Here is a 27,388-nt window from a genome sequence, read left to right on the forward strand (position 1 = left end):
TGTTTCCTTCTGGCTGGCGCTGCAGGAGGGCGCTTGGGGAAGAGCTTTTGAACTTGAGTGTTTATCTTGCAGCCCCGACAACCAAGGAAACCAGAGGCTTCCACACAGGCTGACCATCTGCCCCACACGGCTACTCATCTGGGGTGGAATTGGAATCCCCCACCCAGATCCTCCCTGAGGACAAGGGCTGAGCGTGGTTGACCGGACATCGCTGTTGGCCAGCAGTCCTCAGTGCTCAGTGCAGTTCAGTCGCTCAGTCGTGTCTGACTCTTTGTGACCCCACGTACTTCAGCACGCCAGGCCTCCCTGTCCATCACCAACTCCTGGAGTAATGTCTCTCCTTTTTAATATGCTGTCTAGGTTGGTCATAACTTCTCTTCCAAGGAGTAAGCGTCTTTTAATTTCATGGCTGCAGTCACCATCTGCAGTGATTTTGGAGCCCAAAAAGATAAAATCTGTCACTGTTTCCACTGTTTCCCCATCTATTTGCCATGAGGTGATGGGACTGGATGCCATGATCTTAGCCAGATGCCATAAATGTTGAGCTTTAAGCCAACTTTTTCACTCTCCTCTTTCACTTTCATCAAGAGACTCTTTAGTTCTTCTTTGCTTTCTGCCATAAGGGTGGTGTCATCTGCATTATCTGAGGTTACTGATATGTTGATATTTCTTGGCGCACAGCAGGTACTTAAATATCTGTTTGTTATTGGCTTTCCTTCTAAATATAAAACACAAATTGCAATGGCCCCTATTTTTAGAGCTCTTTAGGGAAAAGCCCTTCAGACATCACAGAACTGGTCTGAACACCAACTAAAGTGTTAGAAAAACCTTACACCTAGAAGTGTGTTAAGATTTTCACAGGAGGGTGTCATTCCGGGCTCGGGTCCAAAGCCACACAGGTGCGTGTCTTGGCTCCTCCTGTCCTGTGAGCCGGGAGTGAGTCGCTGCCGTTGCCCACAAGCCAGAGTGTCGGCCACTGCATCCCCCAGGCAGATGGGCAGCAGGAGCTGGGCTCCTGCCTTTGGGTGACACCGCCTGGCCCCCTGGCTCCCAGCGCAGGATGCAGGCTGTGTCCTCGCGAGGGTGCTGGTCTTCCCTCTGAGACCTGAGGGGCTTTGCTGAGCCCTCGGACACGTCAGCCCACAAAGTACGTGCTGTCACGTCTGAAGTCTGCCTGAATCCCTCCTGCCCTCCGCCACAAACTCACTCCACGCGCACAAGTCACTCATCACGTGAAGCTGGCACTTACATCAGACACTGCTCACAACACACGTCGGACTCCCACCCCCACAGGGGGTGTGTATTAATAACAGACCCCCCCCCCCACCACCAGCCCCAGCCTGGAACCTGCTGGAACATGGGAGGCTGGAGCATCTCCAGATAGTGACGGAAGGCAGGAATGGCCGGGTGGGGAGACGCACATTCAGCCCGCACCGCATATCCCTTCACGCCCCTGGGGGCCTCTGCCCCTGCAGTCGCCTGTCAGCTCACACAATGTCAGGGAGACGGAGGGCTGGCATCTCCCCGTGTCCCCTCTCTTGGCAGCGACTCCTGCCAGGCAGCAGGTGCCCAGCAATGCTGGGGAGACCTGTCTGCTCCTTGCACAGCCTGCCCGGCCTGCGAGACTGCCTCACTGACCCCATAGCCCTGAGAGTCCAAGGGCGATGATGTGATCCCCAGGAGAGGGGAGGACGAGGCTCCAGGCGTTTGGAACCAAGCCCCGAGTCCACAGCAACAGCAGCAGCACAGCCTGAGCTTGCTGGCATCTACCTGTGCCCACCCCCACCGCCGTGCCTCCAGGACCGGGTGGGGCTCGCAGGGCGCCAGGCACGGAATCCAAAATTCAACACAAATGAACTTATTTACAAAACAGGAAGGGACACAGGGACACAGAGAACAAACTGATGGTTGGTACCAAAGGGGAGGCGGGGAAGGGATGACAGGAGTTTGGGATCAACACACACACACTTCAATATATAAAACAGATACTCAACAAGCTCCTACTGTGCAGCACGGGGAACTATACTCAATATTCGGTAATGACCTGTAAGTGAAAAGAATCTGAAAAAGAACAGAGGTGTGTGTGTCACTGAATCACTCTGCTGTACACCTGAAACGAACGCAACGTTGTAAATCAACTCTACGCCAAAAAAATAAAAAAGTGAAACGACCGATGTCGGCAGAGCGGGTAGATACGGAGGAGGGAGGGCTCTGGAGCCCCACGAGCCCTAGAGGAGACCCTGGAGCGGGGCGGGCGCAGCCCCTCCCCGCCGCCCCCAGAGCGGGCGGTGTGTACAGGTCAGCACCGCCAGGCCGCCCCCGCCCCCCAGAGCCGGGCGGTACGTACAGGTCAGCACCGCAGGGCAGCGGTTCTTCGGCAGGTTCTCTTCCCTCTGGGCCACGAGCGAGCTGCTGGGCTCGGCCTGGTAGGCACACAGCGCCTCCCACTCCTTCTCCAAGCGGTTCTTGTTCTTCAGGTGGTCCTCCATGTAGGCCTGGAACAGAGAGCAAGCGTCAGCAGGTCCACCTGCGGGGCGTGGGCCCGGGGCGGCCCTGGGCGGAGCCCACGCTCCACCTGCGTGGACCGGGCAGGGCGGGCTGGCACCGCTGCGGGGAAGGGGCGGAGCGCGAAGCAGACGTTGGGGGGGCGTGTGTTTCGCGTCGCAGGGCAGGGAGCCCGCGCCAAATCCTCTCTGGGGCTGCTGACCTTGCTGCCACCTCTGCACAGAAGTCGTTTTCCTTACGACAGGCCGGCTTCTCTGAACCCACCAGGGGGATGCAGTTTGCTCTGATCGGCACAGTGTTATGTGGCCGTCAGTGTTAAAAAACAAAACCCCAAACACAAACCAAATGTCTGACCCTCATCTGCTCTGATCTTAATTTTTCCAGGCACCTGCCTGTGGGCAGGGACACAGGACAGGTGGACAGGCAAACTGGCCTCCTGAACATTCCCTCCACAGACTCCGGAGCTGGTCTGTTCACTCGCCTTACTGATCTGTTTAGTCCAGAGATGACCGCGGTTTTAAGGAAAAGAATCTCAAAGGACCGACCCAGGTGGTTTTATTGGGCCCAAAGGAAAGTCTCATCTTCTAACGTCTTGCTTGTGGTTTTCAAATATGTCCACACAGCAAAGTGAAACACATACACATGTGCACACACACACACGGAGCCGGGTCCCTGGTCAGGCACTCCAATGTCCGGCCAGGATTTACACCTCTTCCACGCCCACCCTGACCCCTCTGTCGGCCCCTTCGTCTGCTCAGTCCAGCAACCACCACTCCAGTGACCATCACTGCCCTTGACTGCCCCGCCTTATCGGCACCCACCCCAGGGGACAGACGGGCACGTGCAAAGGAAGGAAGCCCACCAGACGGTCCGGCTGAGACCTCACGCCTCTCAGTAAAATGCGGAGTACAGCTGGCCTGAACGGCTTTGTATTATTCACTTAACAAACACCGACCCGGTCCATGCTGGTCCGACAGGTGTGTGTATCAGTGAGTGCACGCTGAAGCGGGGTGTGGAGGCTGGGTGCCCGAGGGTGCTGCTCCAGGGGAGGGGTCACGCTCCCGGTTGCCTGGCCCAGCTGAGGTGCCCCTGGCCTGTGGCTCCGGGAGGGCCAGTGACAGGCCCTGGACGATTATCACACGTCCCTCGATCCCCTGCTACAGCCACTTAGGGGACCAGCAGATGGCCTTTCGTGCAGATGACAAAGAACTGTGACCATGAACCCTTTTCAGGGACAGACCGTGAACCTCCGTAGCTCACCCTCGTGAGGAAAAGAAGCATCACAGCAGTTCTAAGCCCACTCCCCGACACGGCCCTTGGGTTTCAGGGAAAGAGTTTCAAAGGACTGACCCAGGTGGTCTGATTGGGCCCAAAGGAAAGTCTCATCTTCTAACGTCTTGCTTCTGGGTTTTCAAATATGACCACACAGCAAAGTGAAACATCTTTAAAGAAGCAACTTTAGGGCACAGTCCAGAAAATGTAAACCACACACTGCTTTCTTTGGGGACAATCATCATGGAACATCACATACATATTTTTTGTACCAGTTACTCTAAAAAGGATGGCATTTTTGCACGACACCGTACTTAAATCTGTGTAAATACTGACCAGCTTATTACCTAGCCTTAAACACGGTGTGTGTGGAGGTTCCAGGAAGGAGGGTAGTTCTGGGTAAGTGTATGGTCTCAGTGCTTCTGGGGTTACTTTTCCCAAGACTGGTTAACGTACAGTCTTACTTGTGGGCATAAAACGGTTCCTGGCAAAATGATCCGGTATCCTCACTTTTCTTTGGAAAATGCTGTTCATGAAGCCCATCGGGGAAGAATGAGCTTCTTTCTGAGAACTGTTGTTTTCTAGCAGTAAGCTATACGGAGACTTGCTGGTTCTCTCCTCTAACAGTAAGTCTCCGTTGTATCTGACTTTGTGACCCCATGGACTGTACGTGGCCCACCAGGCTCCTCTGTTCATGGGGTTCTCCAGGTGATAATAGTGGAATGGGTTGCATTTCCTTCTCCAGGGCATCTTCCTGACCCAGGGATTCAACCAGGCTCTCCTGCATTGCAGGCAGATTCTTCACTGCTTGAGCAATCAGGGAAGCCCCAAATGAGCTTCTTTCAATAAAACATGATGGATTCTAAACTGATGAGCCTTGGAAGGTTTAATCCAATCTCAAATGTTGTCTGCAAAAGGGGCCTCACACTCGAGCCCACGAACCCCAACTACTGCCCCGGTGCGCCCCAGAGCCCGCGCTCTGCCACAGAAGCGACCGCGGTGAGGGGCCCCGGCTCCTGCAACTGGGAAAGCCTGAGTGCAGCCAGAAAGAAAAATGAGTAAAAGAAACGCAAACACCGAGACAAAGCTTTCCTCCTCTCGACGTGCACTGCCGCGGTCAGCTGTGCTCGTCCTGCTCCGGTCGTCTCAGTTGATCTGTTCCGAGCCGCGGTGCTTCTCTGTTACACCATTACAGAGCGTGGGTCACTGTGATAAATGGACATAATTCCCATCCGCGTCTGAGGAGCCGTCGCTCCCTACGCTTGTGGATTAGATGCTTTTCTTCTGAGACATGGGAGTGAGTTTCACGTTGTCTGTGGGGAAGCTAGCCTTTGGTCGCAAAAGAATGAGTTTTACACAAAAACAAAACCTGCCACCGTGACTTAATACCACGAGGGCCCTTCTTTTCAAGGGTGTGATAACAGGTGGAGGCGTGCCTCCCGGGACACAGTCGCCTCCTGGAATAACTAGGTAAGTGAACAGGAAATTTAAACACTCCGCGTGCTCCTCCCCCAGACCGTAGGTGTTCCAAAAGCTGACGTTTAAAATACTTTCATTTAACGTGTGTGTGCCTGTATGTGTGTGTGTGGGGTAGTGGGTATGGCAGGATGGCCTAGTTTTAAAAAAGCGGTACCTTTTTATTCCATAAACAGCACAAGTGGGACAGGACAGAAAGTGAGGGAAGCAGAGTGAAACAGAAGCCGCTGATGGCCCCCCGCCCAGAGCGAAGCTGCAAGGCTGTGGTAACTGCCACCGTCCTTGGCACATGCGTGAGCTGCTTTTTCATGTTGCTATTGCTTCTCTGTCCTGATAGCTGCTGCCTAGGCCTTGGACGACATCAGTACTACGGGGTTTTCTCACTTGAGCTGAAACGATGCTGAGACGAGGGTCTTCCAGACGCACTGTCCTGCCGCCTCCTCCGCTTCCCGCCTCAGGCCTCCTTCCGGTTCCTGCACAGGCGGGACTGTGGTCACAATACCACCTGCTCCAAATGCCGCCACCGGTGCCCCGACAGCATGTGCTCTGTCCAGACTTCATGCTACCAACCTGCCACGCCAGCCCAGCAAGAACACTTCCCCACTTGAACTCGTCCCCCGTCACGGTCATTCTCAACACTTCATGCTGATTCTGCCACGAATCCACCCAGACGTTCAGGTCTGTGCAGACGCCACCTTCTCCTTCAGGCCCGTCCCCGCCCTGATCTTCCTTTCCCACAACCCGCTCCCCACATCAGATACTCACTATTGCAAAACCTGAGTCTCTGTGACGTGAATCCCCTTCTGCTTTGTGGGCGCCAGACCCTCCATCCTCTTGTGAGATCGCCTGTTCCAGGCTGGGGCCAATGCTGCACGCACTTAGCACAGAGTCAGTATTTGTTGAGTGACTGACATAATCTGGAAACCTGGATGCTGTTTTTCAGTTGCTAAGTCACGTCCAGCTCTTTGCAGCCCCGTGGACTGCAGCACGTCAGGCTTCCTCGTGCATCACCATCTCCCAGAGTTTGCTCATTCACATCCATTGGGTCAGTGATACTATCTAACCGTCTCATCTCCTGCCTCCCTCTTCTCCTCCCGCCTTCAATCTTTCCCAGCATCAGGGTCTTTTCCAACGAGTTGGCTCCTCCCATCAGGTGGCCAGAGTATTGGAGCTTCAGCTTCAGCATCAGTCCTTCCAATGAATTGCTTTCCTTTAGGATTGATTGGTTTGATCTCTCTGCACCAATCCAAGGACTGGTGCAAGGGACTCTCAAGAGTCTTCTCCAGCATCACAAATTGAAGTAATTTGTATTACTTAAGTTGTATATTGTATATTGATAACTGGCAATCCAAAATTTTTGCCATCAAATCTAAAACTTGGAAGAACCGCCCCCCAAAGTACCATAAGGAGTTTGGAATGTTTCATGAAATATTTCCTGCTGCCTTCTTGCTTTCTGAGTTACCCAAGGAACATCCATACAATTCATGTTGAATGTTCCTGTGACAATCTCAAGGTCTCACAGGTTTTCAGGCATGGCCAGAGTTCAGAAAGGTCTTCTCCCAGTCTCCCCCACTGTTTGATCTTAACCCCCTTCAGCGTCCAGGTCTGTGGTGTCTCTGTGGGTCACTTCTGTGGACCTCGTGCCCTGGGTGAGCAGCCTCGTTCGGGATGTGCTGTGCGCAGTCCCAGTGTAAGGAGCCTGTCTTCCCCATGGGTTGTGAGCTCCTGGGGCGTAGGGACCTGTCCTACACCAACACCATCACCCCCACAGAGGAAGCTCTGGGTACATAGAGCGGAGCAGAGCATGAGTCACCAGCACTGGAGCAGGGCTGGTCAAGTGAGGGAGATCCCCCACCACTTGGAAGACCCCAGTCAAGTGCACAGTCAGGGCTCAGCACCCGTTGGCTCAACTTGAAGAGCTTAGATAGTTGAGTTAAGACAGCTACGTAGTTTGTAAGGGATCTTTGGAAGCAAGTCTTTAATCCTGAAGAATTGCTCAGTACTCTCCCCTGGACATGGGTTCTGGCGGGCTCTGGGCTTACGGGAATTGTGTTCCCAAAAGCCTGGGTCCATCGGGAACGTCACTCGGGCTGAGTTCAGGTAAGTCCCGAGTGCGAAGGTTTCTAAAATCTTCTTGAATTGTACTTTCCAAGAGCCTAGGTTTGAAGCACTTGCATAGAAGATAATCCCCAGATCAAACCATTCATGGAAAAAAGTCTTGAGCTTTCAGAATATGGGTTTTCTACATTTGCAGTCAACCCAGCTGACAATGACCTCTTGAGCCTTGACCACATGATGCTACCATGAGGATGGCTTTCACAGGACCCAGTTCATGAGATACTGACTCAATATAAGGCATTCCTCTTTAACTTCCTTGTATTTCTGACTTTAACCTTCCAGTTCCCGAGCTCGCGTGCCCTTTTCTGGCCCACATGATTAGACTGCTTGGGCAGGAAAACGACCAACAGTTTCTGGGCCATGAGGACCACGTGCCACGAGACGACTTTTCAGGACACACTCTCCATATGTTGGACGAACCAGCTGGCTTCCACATTTAATAGAATCAATTTACTCAGAATCCCGAACCTTTGGGACAAAAATTACTGCATTATAATGTGGAGACGTATGTCCTTAACTTGTTAATATCACCCCAGGGTTTTTTGCATGGTTTTCTGATCAAATTGTCAACTACTTCAGGTCAAGAAAGTGATTCCTAGGAATATGGAGCCTTTGGGATGCTCTGGAGTATAAAAGAGTTTTGTTAATAATCACAGGAACATATTAAGAAAATAATCACAGGCACATTTTTGTATCTTTGGGAAGTTAATTTTACCATCACTCTCAGAGCCTTTGTGAATGCCTAAGGGAGTTTTCCAATAGGAAGGCAACTTCAATAAAACAGAGAAGGCAGTGAGCTTGATTTCAGAAAACTTCTTAATAATGTAATAAACAAAAGGGTTTGGTCCCCACACAGACTTTTTGGGCAAACCATCTAATTTTACTTACCCTTCATATACTGCTACGCAAAAACGGGAATTCTAGTACATATTTCTAAGGTAGTGCTGGGGCTTGAGTGAGTTAATATATGAATTATACTTTGTGACTATAAACTATATACAGATGGAAAAGATGGTGTTTCTCATGAGAGAATATCTCATGTCTCTTCCATATTCTGTGACTACAGTGTTCTGGGGACAGTACCATCCTCTAATGAAATACAGTATGTTAAGTCTCCACGGACAGCAGCTGCCAACTGCGGCCTGAGCACAGGAGGCGGGATCACAGTAGAGTTGTTGCTGTGAAGCCGCCTTGTCTGTGGTCAGCCTCCTGACGCTACTAAAGAGGCGAGCAGCAGCATCACCAAGCTCGTTGGTCATGGTTTCGATGCTGCTTCCGATTCACCAGGGATGGTGGTCCCTGTAACAAGCCCACTGCCTCCTCACAGCACGGATCAGGCAGGACCCTCAAGCTCCTCCCCACTGCGTGCTTCTTATCCCTGGGTTCAGATGGAGGTGTCGTGAGCCAGCCTTGAGGCGCCACTGGAAATGCCAGTGTAGAGACGTGAAGCTGAGCTGCCGACCTCTGGGCGGAAAGAGCTGGTGATGCCAAGTGGGACTGTGACCTGGCACCTCGGATCGTGTCAGGATCTGGACTGTTTAACCAGCACTGTTTTACCAGTGTTGGCATCAAGGGTCATCTCCAGGGTCACAAGGAAAGAATCCCAGTCACTAAAATCATCTACTTCACCACAACACGACTAGCTCGATTTGTCTTCGTCAAACAGCAACAAGCCAGCACTTTCCTCATGAAACAGAATATCCATCGGAAGGACTGATGCTGAAGCTGAAGCTGCACTATTTTGACCACCTGATGCAAAGAGCCAACTCATTGGAAAAGACCCTGGTGCTGGGAAAGACTGAGGGTAGGAGAAGAAGGGGATGACAGAGGATGAGATGGTTGGATGGCATTGCTGATGCAATGGACATGAGTTTGAGCAGACTCTGGGAGAGTGAAGGACAGAGAAGCCTGGTGTGCTTCTGTCCATGAGGGTCACAAAGAGTTGGGCGTGACTTAGCAACTGAACAAGAACAAAACAAGCCAGCATCTGTGGTCTCAAGGGCTTTGGACTGTGACTGCTCCAAGGAGAGCCACGGGCACCCGGCTCCCTGGCCCCCAGGCCGTCCTCTGTGCTGCAGGAGTGTTGCTGCCCACCTCTGAATGCTGGGAGGACCAGGCTGGAGATCTGTGCGAGTTGGTCTGAATCCAGCCCACAGAGCTGGGATCCTGGCAGATACTGGCTGCCAAGGTGCTCGACCAAACTCACGTGGAGTGGTCACGAGAGCCTGGGTGAACTGTGCAGTTTTAGTTCTGTGAAGTCACAGAAATGATGTTACTCTGGCATTTCTGACCACTACCAAAGGGGTTTCCCAGGTGGTTCAGTGGTAAAGAATCCATTTACCAATGCAGAGGTTGCAGGATTCATGGGTTTGATCCTGGGTTGGCGAAGATCCCCTGGAGAAGGGAGTGGCAACCCTCTCCAGTATTCTTGCCTGGAGAATCCCATGCACGGAGGAGCCTGGCGGGTGACAGTCCCTGGGGTTGCAAAGAGTCAGACACGACTGAGCGACCGAGCACGCACGCATGTACCACTAGCAACGAGAGGGTGACACCCTGAGAGGGGCAAGGGGACTTACTAAAGATAAAAATGAAAATAAGCTTTTAACACAAAAAACTGGAACTCATAAGGAGGGCGGACCATTGCTAAAATCTAGCAAACTCTAAGATCCGGTTCACTGGATCAGGACACACGGAAACCACTCATGTCAGCACAAAACCACGTCTGCACAGATCTCTGGAGACCTCTGTGGCTCTTCAGACATGAAACCAGTAGAGGCTGTCCTAGTGAAAGTCCATTTCACAGTGACACTGCCGGGAACAAGCTTCTGCCACTGAGGAGAGGGTGTCATAAAGGAGGCGCAGGTTTTGGAAGATCCAGTTATTACTCGGAAAGCTTTGTCTCTGTTCTCTACTCTACACGGGTGCCTATGCTGTTCTGCATGTGTGCTCAGTCATGCCCGACTCTCTGTGACCCCCTAGACTGTAGCCCGCCAGGCTCATCTCTCCATGGGATTCTCCAGGCAAGAAGACTGGAGTGGGCTGCCATCTCCTTCTTCAGGGGATCTTCCCGACCCAGGGATCGAACCCACATCTCCTGCATTGTCAGGCGGACTCTTTCCCACTGGGCCACCTGGGAAGCTGGTATGGGTGCCCATGACAGCAACAAGACCGTTTGTTACAATAAGATTACATCCTTTACGTTTTCTTTCCTTGTGAGAGGACCCGAAGGCTGGTGCTTTAAAATCAGATGGAATCAGATGCAGGCTTTTAACAGCAAGGAGGGAGCTGCTTCTGCTGCCATTTGGGGAGCTGATGACGTTTCTCCCTTAAAAATAAACAGGGTCACCTGTCTCTATTAATGCACGGAAGGAAGATGTGTGTGCCGAGCATCTGAACTCTAAAAGGAAGACGTTTAAGTCATGAGCAAAGAACATGGAAAGATGAAAGGAGAAAGGAGGTGGGGTCAACTGTCTGGGCTCAGCCCACATCACACAGATGCGGGCACAGTGAACGGCTGGGTTATGCACACAGATGCGGGCACAGAAAACGGCTGGGTTAGGCGGGCATCCTGCCTGCATAGACTGCTGCATCTGGCATATTTCAAATGGTATTTGTTAATATTATGCATCAGGCAGGCTAAGACATTTGGAATTAGAAATTCAAAGTAGTCTGTTCAAACTCAAGGAAGGGCAGATATGGTTAGGTGATCAGAGGGTAGTTTTGCTGTTTCTTAGCTTAGCAAAAGTTTGCTTGAAATGGGAATCACAAACCATACAATCAAGTGTATTCAAACTGCCATCTGACTCCAGTAACAATAACCACACTGGAACCTCCGGACATGGCCGGCATCCTCCCCCCAGCAAGTCCTCACACCTGCCCCGCCCGCCGAGTCTCGCCTGGCGAGGGACGAAGGGTCTCAGCGGACAGTTACACACGTGCCGTTTTATCTCCTTCAAACCGGGAACTTTAAGTGCAGCGCAGCTACACACGCATCATATTAGAGAAAAGGGACACGCAGGGACCCAGACCGGGCGGCTCAGCGCGTGGCCCTGTGCGGGCAGCAGGGGCTCACTCAGCAAAGGCCAGCATGACCTGGAATCCAGCCCCTGGGCTGCGTGTGCAAAGCCTGAGGGAGCCCCATCGGGAGAGAGGAATTAGGAAGGAGGAATGAAAGCCCATTCCTGCGGCCTTTCTTCTTTTTATCACACTTTCAGTATCACCGCTGAGGAGGAGGCATTTTTGAGGAGGGGACATTCGCACGTGAGCTCGCAGGGGGCAGTCTGCCTCCCTTATCCTGGCGAGTTGGGAAGAGGACGAAAGCCTAACGCTGACCAGGAAAAGCATCAGGCACGCGCAGCAGAGGTGGCTTCACCAATGCATGTGAATCAAGGCCGTTTCCCCCAGTCCTCCCCTGAAAGCTCTGTTTCTCAGGCCGAGCTGTTTTGAAGATGGAATGGAATCTCGGCAGGTCCAGTGACCCCAAAAGCTGTTCTCAGGCTGTCTCAGCGAGAGTTAGAACCGAGCTCCCCGTTCTGATGTGGTGACCAACCTGACTGCGATGGTAGGGATGTTAAATTGTTAAAACAGTGCTGAAAAGTTCACATGGTTCCAAATGCAAAACCTTTAAGAGGAAGTCCCCAACGGACGCTCATACAGGCGAGACGGTGAGCAAGTAACAGCCCGGGACAGAGAGGCAGCAAAGGAGAAACGGAAGACGCTGGGCTGGGCTGGGGGCTGTGAGTCCTGGGTTATCTGTTTGGTCTAAAGTTCCTTCTGTACTTGAAAAAATAAACTACATTGAGGAACCAAGAAAACAAAGAAACAAAAGCTTTGAAGAAAACCATGTGCTTTTTCAAAGTACTGCCAGGAAAGCCTCCCCAGGATGAGTTCATTTCTGTGTGGCGCTATCTAGAAGAGTCCTTAATTGCGGGGAGGCTTACTGATAACATAGGATTCCCTCATAGCTCAGCTAGTAAAGAACCCACCTGCAATGCAGGAGACCCGGTTCTATTCCTGGGTCAGGAAGATCCCCTGGAGAAGAGATAGGCTACCCACTACAGTATTCTGGTCTGGAAAATTCCATGGACTGTATAGTGCATGGGGTTGCAAAGAGTTGGACACGACTGAGGTTTCATTTATATAATTTTTGGGGCTCATTAAAAATCCCCCTGAAATTTGGGTATCTCTGGGGTGGGAAATCCTGAGAAGGGATAGGCTGCCCACTCCAGTGTTCTGGCCTGGAGAATTGCATGGACTTTACAGCCCATGGTGTCACAAAGAGTTGACACAACTGAGCGACTTTCACTTTTCACTTTCTTTACTGATAATGGGCTTCCCCTGGGGCTCAGCTGGTAAAGAATCTGCCTGCAATGTGGGAGACCTGAGTTAGATCTCTGGGGTGGGAAGATTCCCTGGAGAAGGGATAGGCTACCCACTACAGTATTCTGATCTGGAGAATTCCATGGACTGTATAGTCCATAGGGTTGCAAAGAGTTGGACACGACTGAGCGATTTTCACTTTTCACTTTCTTTACTGATAATGGGCTTCCCTTGGGGCTCAGCTGGTAAAGAATCTGCCTGCAATGTGGAGATCTGGGTTAGATCTCTGGGGTGGGAAGATGCCCTGGAGAAGGGATAGGCTACCCACTCCAGTGTTCTGGCCTAGAGAATTCCATGGACTTTATAGCCCAGGGTGTCGCAAAGAGTCGGACACGACTGAGCGACCTTCAGTTTCACTTACTGATAACAAGAATTTCCTGAATTCTGCAGGGTCAGGCTCAGGAAGCCTCCAGCTTCACAGCTGGGTCGTCCCCACGGAGGGCTGAGCGGGTGGGAGATGCCCTGAGAGACTCTCCCACACTAACCGATGCGCCTGTCAAACCTGCTGTGACCTGCACTCACCTTGCTTTACAGGTTTATGGAAAAGGAAAACCACAATTTTATGAAGACTTAAACTGAAACCCTGGTGGAAAATGTTAATAAGAGACGCGCTCTGTTCCAGAAGCGTTCTAATCAGTAAGCTTTAAAGAATAAATATTTCGTCCTCACCACCTCTTCTGACTAAACAGGAGAACGTCTCTTTACACAACCAAGTTTGTTTCACGCTGGGCGCTTTAGAGCCATGTAATTTTGGGTGTGTGCGTAGGAGAGAGTGACAAAGGTCTTCTGCAGTGAGGCTGAGCGAGAGCCATGTGGTAATAGCAACAACAACAGTAACTTCACCTGCCTTTCAGGGCTGACGTGTTCAAGAAGCTCAAAGAATTTTAAATTAACAATTGTATGAACCTTAAGATCTTATTTAACATCTTAACAATTAAGGTTATATGAACGTAGGCAAAATACAAAGGTGAATACTTACAAGCAGTGGAAAATATTAACAGAATTATACCATATTTCCATAAATGTACAGCTATTTATAACTAAACCGAAGGCAAAAAAGCTTTGCCTGGCATTATGAGTGAAACGTGGATTCTGCCTCTACTTGTGGAAGAGGAAGCGGAGAATTGCAGTATTATTTCAGAATCTTGTTCATGTGTTGGTAGATTTAGCCATTTATTTGTTCATTCAACTAGCTTTATTAAAAGCATCGTAGGAGCTGGGGTGTTGTATGTTCCGGGGACCCAGCAGGTCAAAGACTCTGTCCTCGGGTGCTGGGGTTTTAGCTGGAGAAAGACCACACACAGTAGGTCAGCACCATTTAGAAGATAGCTTCAGACAACGGCAGGGGGTGAGGGGACTAAAACAGGCAACTGGGGGGTGAGCAGCCCAGGAAGGCAGGTCCCTCCTGAAAGATGGGGAGGCGAGGCTGCCGGGGACGGCGGGGCGTCACTGGAGGGAGAACGTTCCGGATGGGAATGGGCCCTGTGGTTCCAGAACCAGAGAGGAGGCTGGGGTGGCGGGGCCCAGGAGGGGGCACCAGGGGCCAGGGCCGGGAGCTTGAAAGCTGAGGGTGGGGAGCGGGAGATGATGCTTATTCGAGAGTGGCGAGGGCCAGCCGGGAGCTTCACGCAGAGGCACACGATGACAAAGATGCCCCGTTCCGTGCCAGCCCCGGGCAGGACCGAGGACACCAGCCAGGCGTTCCGAGAGGGGCTCAGGGGCTGGTCTAGGGGGGTTCCCTAACAGAACTAACTAGAGGCTTCGGGCCGAGTTAATACAGATTCTGCACATTTCATTCTCCTGCCTGCTCTTCCTCACCCTCCCAAATGTCTGCAAACCCGGATCCCTCACTCAACCAGTGAGGACAGGTCTGGTCTCAGAACCAAAACTTCGGTCTACATCCACTTGAAGTCAAACACCTGGGTAGAAATCGGAATGCTCAACAACCCTGACACTTCTAATAGCCTTTATGCTTTGTTACCCAGACAAAATCCTCAGATATTTGATGACACTAATTTTTATCTTAGCTTTGTTCTACAACATCTCATGGAATATCAGTTTGCCCAACAGAAAACAGTCAATACTTAACCCAAACTTAACATGCAAAATCAACCTAACAACTAAACCAACTTGGTATTCTTGGATGTGCTGTGCTGTGCTAAGTTGCTTCAGTCAGGTCCAGCTCTGTGTGCTCCTAGGAACTGTGGCCTGCCAGGCTCCTCTGTCCATGGGATACGTCGATATACTTACACAAATAAGGCAACTCCTGAAGTGCACACAAGGGTGTGTGAGCACACGTGCATCTCCAAACACAAGAACAGCCCTGAGGAAGCACGTGGTGACTGGCCACCGTCCCAGGGAGCAAATCCTCCTGGTGGCACAGAAGTACTGCTCAGCTCTTCAGGTCACGTGGGTCCAGGAGTTCCGTCCGCATGCCGATTGTGGACTGGTTCCCAGATGACACGAAAGCCTCCTCTAAGAGATGCGCACCCTGGAGTAGCCAACAGGCCCAGTGCACTCGAATACACTTGAGTGAAACCAAGATGATCCCAGGCTTTGAGAAAACGAGAACGTCTAAGAAAGGCCCAGAGCACACATCTGCACCAGCTGTCCTCGCTGGCTCGCCATCTTTGGGGCCCACGTGGGAAGGGGTCCAGGGCTCCCAGGGAACCATCCAGCGCCCGGGCCCAGCTGCCTCCTCCAGCCCGCGGGGCTCCAGGACCACCCCCGAGCACCCAGAACACTCGTGGGGTCTGCCACAGGCCCTAGAAGCCACGCCCCACCCCCCAGATCAACCTTCCCACACTTCGGGAAATCCCAGCGTGGCCGTTCTCCTGTTCGCAGGACACCAGGCTCTAACCAGGTGATGCCATAAACTGGCTATCGATTCAGTGGGAGGAACCGGCGCAGAGAAATGAAAGATGCGTTTTCAGGCTGATCACTCTACTCCTCACCACCCCAGTGCCTGGTGTGGAGCCCAGCACAGCCTAGGTGGTCAGTAAACACTTGATGAACGAGGGGGGTGCACCCACCCACCTAGCCCCACCTGGAGAAGGGGCCCCAGCTCCACGGCCTCTGACGCAGCCTCAGCACCAAGGCCAGAGCCACCCGGTGGATACGGGGGTCACCCCGAGAGACACTGAGCCGTGCCGGCCTCGACAGTGAAAGCCATTGGGAAGAATGGGTCTCAGCGCTTCATTTTTCAGTGTTCTCCACAATATTGACTATCTTAAATGAGCACTCAGCAGAGGGAAGGACAGACTTCTATGCTATGAAACAAATTTTAATTTCTTGCAGAATATTCTCATAAATTTCATTTTTTTCCGCCTTGCTTTTTTCTCTGCCTAGCTTACCAACGCTCTCACCTTCATTGGGATATTTGGGAATATTGCATAATCTATTCCTGGGATGCATGAGCAGCTCTGCAGCTTATAAAATATTCATTCACTTTCAAAAGTATTTGCACCCTGCTGTCAAACGTGGACAGATTCATACAGAGTTATCGGAAAATGGCTATTTTAATGGCAAATGCTTTCCTCAAACCTCTCCACTAAAACATTTTCTTCAAAATTATTTTCATAAGATGAACAATTTCAACATTAGCGGCTAATCCCCTTTCATTTAAAACTCTGCTGATAAAATTCTTTGCTTGTCATTCAAATAGTAAGTAATAATTATAGACTGGAGGCTCCCATCTCTGGATTCATTAATGGTAAATTGCATGGAAGTCTGAAGCATAAGGCGGCTTTGATACATCTCAAAATGCAATTTCCATAGCTTCCCTTGGCTATGTACAATTAATTATACAGTTAATAAGGGAAATATGTTAATGAAAGAAACATTATTCATCCAGACCACCTGCCTTCACCAAATATCTTTTGTAAGCTTCTCTTCTTTTTGTACTTTTGGTCTACAGACAGTAAAAAAAAAAAAAAAAGACCTCACAATTGACAATGTGGTGATTTTAAACATCAGTCTCCCAGGCTGCAGCTACTTCCATTAACACAAGTCTAAAGAAAAATTAATTCAAGTTTATTATATTTCTACTAATTTCTGCCTTTTAAAAGCTTAAGATGTCTACCCATGGCATTTTAAATGCCTGAAACAGCTGTTTATCAAACAAAAAATTACTATTAAGCTGTCTTATTTCTACCAACAATACACTCATCTTCATAGATAAATGGAAAGCCCTGGAAAACTAGGAGAAACTGCAAGAAAGATGCAGAAGCCCCAATCATTCTGAATAGATTAAACTCTCCTAAGTCGTTTCTCATCCACTGCAAACCCCCGTTTTTAACAATCATTAAATCCTCTCATTCCTTGGATAGTTGGAGTTTGTCTATAGATGGTTTAGTGCAGAAGCCAATGGTAACCCTTACAGACAGTTAATGTCTGAGGCTTTGATGGGGAAGAGAGAGCAGAACAGTTTAACGAGAAAAGTAAACTGTCCAGCTGTAGCTACCTCTCTGTCCGCTTTTTATAAATTACTTGGACAATAGGAAAGAAAGCATCTGCAAATATTAGTTTTAAACAAATTTTTATTAATATAGATTAAGTCTTTATTAAATGAGATAATAAGCATTTGATTCCAGCCTCAATCATGTCTTTTTGATATATGAAAAATACTTTCAACCATGAGTTATTCAGAAATTCCATTAATGTTCAAAACGTGTTGGAAACCAACCTTGGATTCCAGAGCTGATAGGCAATAAGAGGAAAAAAAAGAATCATGACAATGCAGTTTTAAGATAACAAACTCTCAAACATCTTCCAATGAAGAAACTAATTCTGGGAGACAACATTCTCCCAAAGAACATCCCTGCCATCTCTAGCATGGGGTGGGGGGCCTGATGGGTGACGTCAGACAAGAAGGTGAGCGATGAAGAAATCACTGCATTTTCACTGTCATTCGGCGACTCAGGCAGTGCTGCCTCAAGATCGTCGTGAAAAGCAGTTGCGAGTAACGTTTCTGTGTGGGTACCAGCAGGTCCATATGTTTAAAGGGCCATCCACCCACACCTCCCCAACCAGATGGTCACCTATAAAATTCAAGTGGCCAATCTCAAATCACAATGGTAAGAGCAGATTCTGAGACCCAACACCTTCACCATCACCTAGCTGACATGAAAAAGCTGAGAGGAGGCAATTTTCACTCGAAAGATGACGGCAACCGCTTAACAGGGAAACCTCTCAGGAAGAGGAAGGTGGGGGGTGGTTGCCTAGCAACACAGAGACAGCATCTCGCGCATCGCCAAGCAGCAGGGCTTTTCTTAGCAGCAGTCTTTTCTGTTCTGTACCAGTGATGTACTCATTACAATTTTCTGATGGAGTTTTTAGGAAGAAAGAATTCCAGTGGGTGCAGTAAAGGTTAGCTAGGAGAGCAACATACACATGAATTTCCTCTCCCATATCCAGACGGGAAAGGCTGGACTCTATAGAATAGTATTAGGGGATATTTGCAGACAATCTAAAAGTCTATTTGGAAGTACGATGTCTGGATTTTAATTTTCTGAAGCCAACAGGCCACACGCTCGTCGGCAATAATATGAGAGCGGGGAACAGAAGTGACACCAAGACAGAAAAAGCTAATATAAGACACACGCATTTACCCGCATCTTCTCCCCAACCAAACTTGCCGAGAGGGTATGAAGCCCAGACGTCGGTCTCCTGTCCTCCCCAAGACCTTCCAACCAGCAGCGAAGCCGCTAAAATACAGCGAAGAAAGAGGGAAAGATGAGGCTTTAATCGTCAGCACAATAACCAGGAGTTGGTTGACAAGCGTTCTTTGTTCAGTTGCTTTCAAATGGGGAGTTCAAGGTGGAAGAGAGAAGAGAGTTGATCTATCAGACATTATTTTCACTTTTTAGGGTGAAAAGTTGGAGATAAGACTACCAAACGCACTTTTCATCTCTCCTCAGTTCAGCTGCCAATCATACCGTGAGCTGCCCCAATGACACGCCCACGCGCTCTCAAGGTTTGATGGGTGAAGCGGAGGATTATCAGATGTCAGTCTTCCTGCTCCTCCAGCACAACCCAACTGGGAACCAGCAGCGCCCCTCCCAACAGCTGCCTCGACTGTCACGGCAACACACACGTCACTGGCATTCCCCGTGGCCACCAGACGTGCGCATCCAGGGTCCACTCACCTGCCCAGCTGCTGCTGACCAAGGTGCCTGTCCACGCGCGTCCACAGACAGCCTATGCTGCACACAGCTGTGCAGGCACTTCCTGAGGCGAGGTGACCCTTTTCAGTGCAGTCCCTCAGTTGTGTCTGACTCTTTGCGACCCCGTGGACTGCAGCACGCCAGGCCTCCCTGTCCATCACCAACTCCAGGAGCTTGCTCAAACTCATGTCCATCGCGTCAGTGATGCCATCCTCTGTCGTCCCCTTCTCCTCCTGCCTTCTGTCTTTCCCAGCATCAGGGTCTTTTCCAAGGAGTCAGTTCTTTGCATCAGGTGGCCAAATTATTGGAGTTTCAGCTTCAGCATTGGTCCTTCCAATGAATTTCCTGATTTCCTTTAGGATGGACTGGCTGGATCTCCTTGCAGTCCAAGGAACTCTCAAGAGTCTTCTCCAACGCCACAGTTCAAAAGCATCAATTCTTCGGCACTCAGCTTTCTTTGTAGTCCAACTCTCACATCCATACATGACCACTGGAAAAACCATACCTTTGACTAGACGGACCTTTGTCGGCAAAGTAATGTCTTTGCTTTTTAAAATGCTGTCTAGGTTGGTCATAGCTTTTCTTCCAAGGAGCAAGTGTCTTTTAACTTCATGGCTGCAGTCACCATCTGCAGTGATTTTGGAGCCCCCCAAAATTAAGTCTCTCACTGTTTCCACTGTTTCCCCATCTATTTGCCATGAAGTGATGGGACCAGATGCCATGATCTTCGTTTTCTGAATATTGAGTTTTAAGCCAGCTTTTTCACTCTTCTCTTTCACCTTCATCAAGAGGCTCTTCAGTTCCTCTTCACTTTCTGCCATTAGGGTGGTGTCATCTGTGTATCTGAGGTTATTGATATTCCTCATGGCAATCTTGATTCCAGCTTGTGCATCATCCAGCCTGGCATTTCACACTGCGTATAAGTTAAATAAGCAGGGTGACAATATACAGCTTTGACGTATTCTTTTCCCAATTTGTAATCAGTCTGTTGTTCCATGTCTGGTTCTAACTGTTGCTTCTTGACCTGCATACATATTTCTCAGGAAGCAGGTCAGGTGGTCTGGTATTCTCATCTCTTGAAGAATTTTCCACAGTTTTTTGTGATCCACATAGTCAAAGGCTTTGGCATAGTCAATAAAACAGAAGGAGATGTTTTTCTGGAATTCTGTTGTTTTTTCTATGATCCAGTGGATGTTGGCAATTTGATCTCTGGTTCCTCTGCCTTTTCTAAATGCAGCTTGAACATCTGGAAGTTCACAGTTCACGTATTGTCGAAGCCTGGCTTGGAGAATTTTGAGCGTTACTTTGCTAGTGTGTGAGGTGAGTGCAACTGTGCGGTAGCTTGAGCATTCTTCGGCCTTGCCCTTCTTTGGGACTCATGACCCCTTTGCCCATGTACAAAAGGGAGGTGTGGGAACTGGCCTGGATGAGGTGGCTGGTCACTCTCAGAATACGGGAGCACCTTGAGGTGTCTCATTTATTATGCAGAACGTGAAGCTGGGCCTTAGATGTGATTCTGAAGGTGACGTGAAATCAACTGGCAGTGGCCATCCACACTGCATTTAACCTGCAATGAGTCTCGTGTTCCTGGAGACGAGAACAAGTAACCGGCAAGGCTTCCTCTGTGAGAACCTGGAGATGCTGGGTGGACGGCACGGCCTGCCTGTCACAACACAAAGGGAAGTCCCGGGTGCTGGGCTTCCACTGTCCACACGAGACTGTGGGCAACCAGACATGTAGGAGGCAGGGTGCTGGGTGTGAGACACCTCCTCCCCAAACCAGGACGCCCAGAGACCACACGCCAGTGAAAGCATTTGCCGAAAGCATAAGCTCCACGAGGAGCTTACCTGTCTCCTACAGACTCAAAATGGGAAAACATTCAGACCTGGGGCCTCATCTAGGGTTGAGGGTCAAACTCACGATACGTACGTCACCTGGGAATCTCTGGGTGGGGAGCTGATGTAAAGATGGTCGTGGCTTCATGAAAGCCAGGAGTGGCAGGAATATCCGTCTCAAAACCTCTCCTTTGGGGTCAACACTGTCAGCATGGCCTACACAAAATTCTGAGAGATAAAGCCCCACTGATGAGGAGCTTATAACCTGAAATTCCAGAATCCAACAGATGGCAAACCTACCCAAGTGTGAGTTTCAGCCCATAGGAACCTAGATAATAGAAATATCACTATTACATGGAAACAGTCAAACGCTATGTTTATAACTGTCAGAGGAGGTTCAACAATTTAAGACAAGTAGAACGCAGCAGGCAGACTTGGAAAGAGTAGCAGAACAACTGCAAACGAAAAATGCACTCCTGGAGACCAGACACAGAGCACACGTCATGTGGTGGACCAGACGCTGCTAAAGGGAGGCGAGGCACGCTGGGCAGCAGGGCTGGGGACACGCCCCGGAATGCAGGGCAGAGGGGCCGACAGGGAATATGCACAGGGAGAGTGACAGCCTACAGTCAGAGGGGAGCTGTGAATGGCGCTCCACCTTCTAGAATTGGCGGAAGATAGGAATTCTGACTTCAGGAATCGTAGTAAGTCTGGAGCAAAGAAAAATATATCGTGAACTAGGTCCCCACGAAGACGGCACAGGGAAGTTCCTTAACGACGGAGCTGCGGACTTCAGGAAGAAAGTCCGATACTCACGAAGGTACAGCCTCCGCACGAACAACAGCCTGTCAACAGCCTCCAGGGCAAGAAAACAAGGCTTAAAAGTGGCTAGAATCTGACCCTCGTCTAATCTATCATGCAAGTGTGAGGACTAATTAAAGACATTTTCAGACAAGAAAGGGAAGACTTTCCTACTAAAGGACCGCAAGAAGAATATGTTTTAGGACAAGAGGAAATTGTACCCCAAAGAACTGAGAAAAGTGATGCTGATGTGGAAGAAAATGAGTCAACCTGAATAAGGGCTGAGTATGAAAATCAGTAACTAAGAAATGGTTAATTTAAGGGCATAAACATACAGTGAAACTAAAATACTGGAAAATGACAAAACTTGTCTCAGAGGGAGAGACCAGGGTCAGCGTCAGCGTCCCTGAGGTTATCTGGGCGGGGGCAGAGATGTGCTTGGTAAAATCACCCGGATAATAATTAAATTACAACGGCCGAGCCTGTGGGGGGCAGTCAGCTGGACTCGGGCGAAGCCAGGCCTCGCAGAGGAAGCGAGGGGGCGACGCCGCGGCACGCCGGCGGCCCGCCCCACACCTCTGGCACAAGGAGTCCTGGGCAGCCCTGCACAGGCGGCTCGGGCACCCTCACGGGGCTTCGTGAGCCGCCCTGTTCCTCGGCTGGGGAGACCAAGCCGACGGTCTTGAGAGGCCCCAGGGGCCGCCCTGGGAGGCAGCCTTTGGGTTTGGGACCACCTTTCGTCAGCGCCTCTCCCCTCTGACTCCGGAACAGAAACCGTGAGAGGACAGAGGTCGTGACCCCTGGGGTCCGGCTTGTGGGTCACGCCTTCACCTCCGGCAGATGCGCTCAACGGAGCAAAGGGAGAGCTGGACCCTCTCTGCTCAGGGAGCCGCAGGGGCCACATGCGGACGGAGTGCAGCCCCTCACTCTGGCCAGGGTCACGGCCGTTCAAGGCTGTGTGAACGCCCCGCTTCTCCCGAGCACTCTCACCCTGGGAGCAGGATTGGGGTTCCCTGAGGGGCTGCGACCTTTCCTGCCGCCTCCTGCCCACCGGGACAGCGGCCCCTCCCTGCCCAGGCCCCCCAGGACAGAGGGTCTCCCAGCAAAGGACCCGGCACTTGGCTGCATCCAGCCTGCTCCAGCTGCGCCCTCCACCTCACCGCAAACAGACTGAAACCTTCTCGGGACAGCTCACTGACTGACTACTCCACTTGGACACTCAGGAGCACGTGCTGTGCCCTGGAGCTGGGCCACGTGGCAGGGACGGAAGGATGAGCAACAGTGTTCGCTGATGAACTACTGGTGAAGTGCAATTTCAGAAGCTACATGTTATACAGAGAAGCTATGACAAGCCTAGACAGCGTATTAAGAAGCAGAGACAGCTCTTTCCCCACAAAGGTTTGTCTAGTCAAGGCTATGGTTTTTCCAGTGGTCATGTATGGATGTGAGAGTTGGACTGTGAAGAAGGCTGAGCGCCGAAGAATTGATGCTTTTGAACTGTGGTGTTGGAGAAGACTCTTGAGAGTCCCTTGGACTGCAAGGAGATCCAACCAGTCCATCCTAAATGAGATCAGTCCTGGGTGTTCATTGGAAGGACTGATGTTGAAGCTGAAACTCCGATACTTTGGCCACCTGATGCCAAGAGCTGACTGATTGGAAAAGATATGGATGCTGGGGAAGACTGAAGGCAGGAGGAGAAGGGGACGACAGAGGATGAGAAGGTTGGATGGCGTCACCGACATGGGTTTGAGCAAGCTCCAGGAGGTAGTGAAGTACAGGAAGCCTGGTGTGCTGTAGTCCATGGGGTCACAAAGAGTCAGACACGCCTTGGAGACTCAACAAGAACGACACGTTATATACTACTGATTTTACACAGTTCCGCCCTGGGCCTGGGCTCACGCTGTGGTCACTCCGTTTCCCGAGTGTTTCTAAATCTGCCAGACCCCAGAAGAGCCCTTTGGGCTGGAAGAACGTGGCCTGTTTTCTGGGCGACACGTCAGGTTTCGCTGAGGAAGGCAGTCAGGCACACGGGGAGTGTTTCATGTCTGTGCGTGTGAACGGACACTTCCCAAGTGCTATCTGGACACCAGTTTCCATTTTTCCCCCTTGGAAACGTTAACTCACAAACTTACAGATTGTGTCTGAACATTCAATCTAATTCAATAAACCCTAACTGAGTGCTGGGCCCCACGCCATCTTACACAGCTCACTCTCAACAAGAAGGTGTGACAAGCAAGAAGTCGTTCCGGCCTCATCCTACCACTTTAAACGACAAATCAGCTGTTTAATAATCACAAGACGGGTCACACCTCCCACCAAAAATGTAACGATGGTTCTGTGCCCCCAGGACTGGGCAGGGGAGACGGCACTCCCTCAGGACCAAACGGTGAGGAGCCACCGACGCCACCGGGGCCTCCCTGGCGGCCCAGTGGCTAAGACTCAGTGCTTCCAGCGCAGGGGTGCAGCTGCACTTCCTGCTTGGGGAACTAAGGTTCCGCATGCTTCAAGGCGGGGCCAAAATAAAAGGCACTGACCTTGAAGCTCCAGAGCAGCCCCATGCGGAGAGCCGGCCGCGTGGGCGGCACGGTCAGCAGGGGCCCCGGGTCGGCTCTGCAGAAGCCCAGGGCCAGGCCCGTGGGTCTGAATGTTGCTCTGCCTCCCCACCTTCTATTCCCCGCTGAGCAGTGGTCCCCACCCCAGCTCCTGGTGAGAAGCTGACGGCCCCTACACGGTTCCTGCCATGTGCTGTTGCTTCCTGTGCTAACACCTTCCTTTCCTGAGCACCCTCCTGGAGACGCGCCTTCTCCCAGAGGAGGAGGGTATGGGGGTCACTGCACCCAGAGTGGGGAGGGGTGGGGGTCACTGTGCCCAGAGGGGGAGGGGTGGGGTCACTGCACCCAGAGTGGGGAGGGGTGGGGGTCACTGTGCCCAGAGGGGGAGGGGTGGGGTCACTGCACTCGGGGGTCACTGCACCAGGGACGTGGGGGTCACCACACCCAGAGGGGGAGGGGTGGGGTCGCTGCGCCCAGAGGGGGAGGAGACAGCCTGCGTCCAGCAGCCTCCCCTCCAGCCCACTCGCCGTAGGTGGGGGCTGCAGAGCAGACGCCCCGGAGCCTGGGGAGCTGGCCGCCCCCCAGCGGTGTGAGCCGTCACCTCCCGCACAGTGTGTGGTGGAGGGCTCGGGCAGAAAGGAGTCAGGCCTCTCCCTGCCTTCACATGAGCAGCAGACGCACGCGGTTCAGGCCTCAGGCCCCGTCACATGCTAACTGTGTCCCCCAAACCCATAGGAGGAAGTTCGGCCCCCAAGACCTCGGGTGCGAGTTTGCCTGGAGGTGGAGCCTCGAAAGAGGTGATCAAGTGGTGGGTGGGCCGTGGGCCACCCTGACTGGGGTCCTTGTAAGAAGAGATGAGGTCACGCACACAGAGGGACGGCCGCGTGAGGACGCGGGGGAAGACCACGTCCAGGTGGCAGAGAGAGGCCCAGGCAAATGAAATCTTCCCACACCCCGACCTCGGGCTTCCAGCCTCCAGGCCCAGAGACCTGACGGTCGGCCTCTGAAGACGAGCGTGGTCTAGAAACAGGCCTTTTGAAAAGGTAAATTCAAAGGTGACCCTTGAGCTTTCCAAAGGGTGGATGGGGGTCTGAAGAAGCCGTGCCCGTCACGGGTGTAAACGATGATGCTGACCGCAGCTCCATGCAGTCCCTGACCCGAGGCCTCCGTCTCCGGAGCGCTGTCCTGAGCTGCATCAGACCTGGTCACGTTGCCTTGGAAATGCGTCTTCAGAAGCCAGCCTGGTTCACCGCCCCATCTCCCCTCGTGGTGACGCTGGGGCCCCCACCTCGCCCCAGGCCTGTGTGCTGCGTGGTCAGGCCCCGCCTCGTGGCCCCCCTCCTGGGCTCGCAACCCCCCCCGAAGCACCGCTACGTGCACCCAGGGCTGCGGCGTCCGGACGTCTCCCCGCAGGGCAGGCCCTTGCTCCTCAGCTTCGTCGGAGGAAAATTATTCTCATTTTGGCCCCAACGCTTCCCGGTTTACTCGTCGCAGCTGCAGGTCCACAGGCCCGGCATCTCACCCTCCCTGGGTTAGCCCTCACGGGGAACTCGCGGGGTGCTACCACTGAGCCTGTGTTGCGGATGAGAAAGCAGAGGTCAGAGGGTTCATCAGGGACTCGGGGCCGGGATACGGCCATGCTTCCTCGCTTCTGCCAGTTGTGGGGGCCTGGAGCCCTCGCCGCCAGCAGGACGTCCGTCTGCAGTCTAGCCCCGGGCTCGGCAGCCCCGAGGCTGTGCCGGACCCCGTGGCGGGAGGTGGCCCTGGTCGGGTGGGCTGCCGTCAGTGACTTCTTCGTCAGTGCCGCAGCCTGTGACTGTGTGCACTTCTCCCGCGAAGGCCTCGCGGGGCCACCTGCCTCCTCTGGGGGGAGGGCTGCCGGCTCCTTCTCACCCCCAGGAGGACTGGTGTGTCGAGAGCTCTGTACGGCAGCTCCCAGCGTGGGGCCTCAGCGCAGAACCCGACGACACGCCGCGTGGATGGGGTGGCCGGGGTGTGGGGCGAGGGCGCTCAGGGCCGAGGGCTCCCCCAAGGTTGGCCCCTTGCCGCCCTCCGGCTACAGTGGCCTGGCTCAGCAGCGGTCTGCTCCTCAGTCCCTCAGAGGCTCCAGGCTCTGCCAAGGGGCACGTTCCGTCCTGCACCTTGGGGGTGAGGGCGCCTCCCAGCAGGTTCCCGGTTGGCTCCTGGGGTCTGCTTGGACTTGGGCACCCGTGGCCCCGGCACTGTCGTGAGTGTTCCGGGGGGCCGGCTGTCTGATGCCGGGAGCGGTCCTGACGGAGGGCCGGGAGGCCCAGGCATCGCACGCCTGTGTCCCGGCGGCCTTGATGGGTCAGCAGGTCGGGGGTCAGGTCCCGAGGTCTAGGTGCTCCGCAGCCCATGCAGACGCGGGCCCAGCGTCCATGTACCACTGACAAGACCGCCCGGCCCAGGGAGGTGGCCCCGTGAGAAAGGCCGCGGTTCCTGAGCCTAAGAGACGAGCCACACCACCTGCCGTTGTGGTGAGACGGTGTAAAAGGCCGCGGGGACTCGCTTCTGCCCGTCTCCTCGTCTTGGCGCCCCGTGCAGGGGATGACGACCACGGCGGGCTGAGAGGCCCCTCTGTGCCCGGGTCAGGGGACGGCGGCTCGGGCCGTGCCCAGTGGGGTCCTCGTGGCCCCCTTGGCCTGTCTCCATGGGGTTTGCTCCCCACTCCGAGTCGGGAAGAGCAGCTGGTGACCCCCGTTCAGACGAAGTCGGTTAATGAGAGGGAGCTTTGAGTCCACGGGCCGGCCCAGGGCATGCAGGTGTCTGTGTGGGATGGTGGTGGGTGGGGGTCGCTGCCGTTGCGGGGGCTTGCCCCATGTTAGCGGGGCTGCGGGCGGCTGGGGGATGGTGGGTCAGCTCTGTGGGTCGGGACTCACCCAGAGACTACCACCAGGCTCCCTCTCACATCTGCCGTCACACACGGGAACCGAGACACACAATTTCCTATGGAAAACATAATACTCTCACCTCCCGTTTGGAGGTGAGATACATCAGGTTGCAACTTGAAGGTCTGGAAATATGGAAACATCCACGACAAAGACTCTCAACACACGTCTCCCGGAGGGAACCTGCCAGATAAATGGCCCTCGCCGACGTGTTGGCCCCAGCACGGAATCTCATCAGAAATCTGAACTTTTGGATACCTTTCCTTTTCTAAAAGGGATGTGTTCTCTAAAAAAATCAGCTCTAAAGTAATATGACCACAGTTACTTATCCACAGAGAAGTTCCCTGGTGACTCGGTCTGTAAAGAATCCGCCTGCA

The 27,388-nt window shown here is 52.3% G+C and overlaps 1 protein-coding gene across 5 annotated transcripts in view; it reads right to left on the reverse strand.

Annotated features, from left to right (window-relative positions):
* The window catches only part of PTPRN2 (protein tyrosine phosphatase receptor type N2), a 599,207-nt gene that overhangs the window by 59,317 nt on the left and 512,502 nt on the right, over positions 1-27,388 (reverse strand). For all 5 annotated transcript variants that reach the window (XM_061415339.1, XM_061415342.1, XM_061415343.1 and 2 more), the window contains one exon: positions 2,348-2,495. In XM_061415339.1, coding sequence (XP_061271323.1) covers positions 2,348-2,495 — 148 coding nt within the window. The remainder of the gene's footprint in view (positions 1-2,347; positions 2,496-27,388) is intronic.

The sequence above is a fragment of the Bos javanicus genome, chromosome 4 (assembly GCF_032452875.1).
Source record: "Bos javanicus breed banteng chromosome 4, ARS-OSU_banteng_1.0, whole genome shotgun sequence".
Taxonomy (NCBI): domain Eukaryota; kingdom Metazoa; phylum Chordata; class Mammalia; order Artiodactyla; family Bovidae; genus Bos; species Bos javanicus.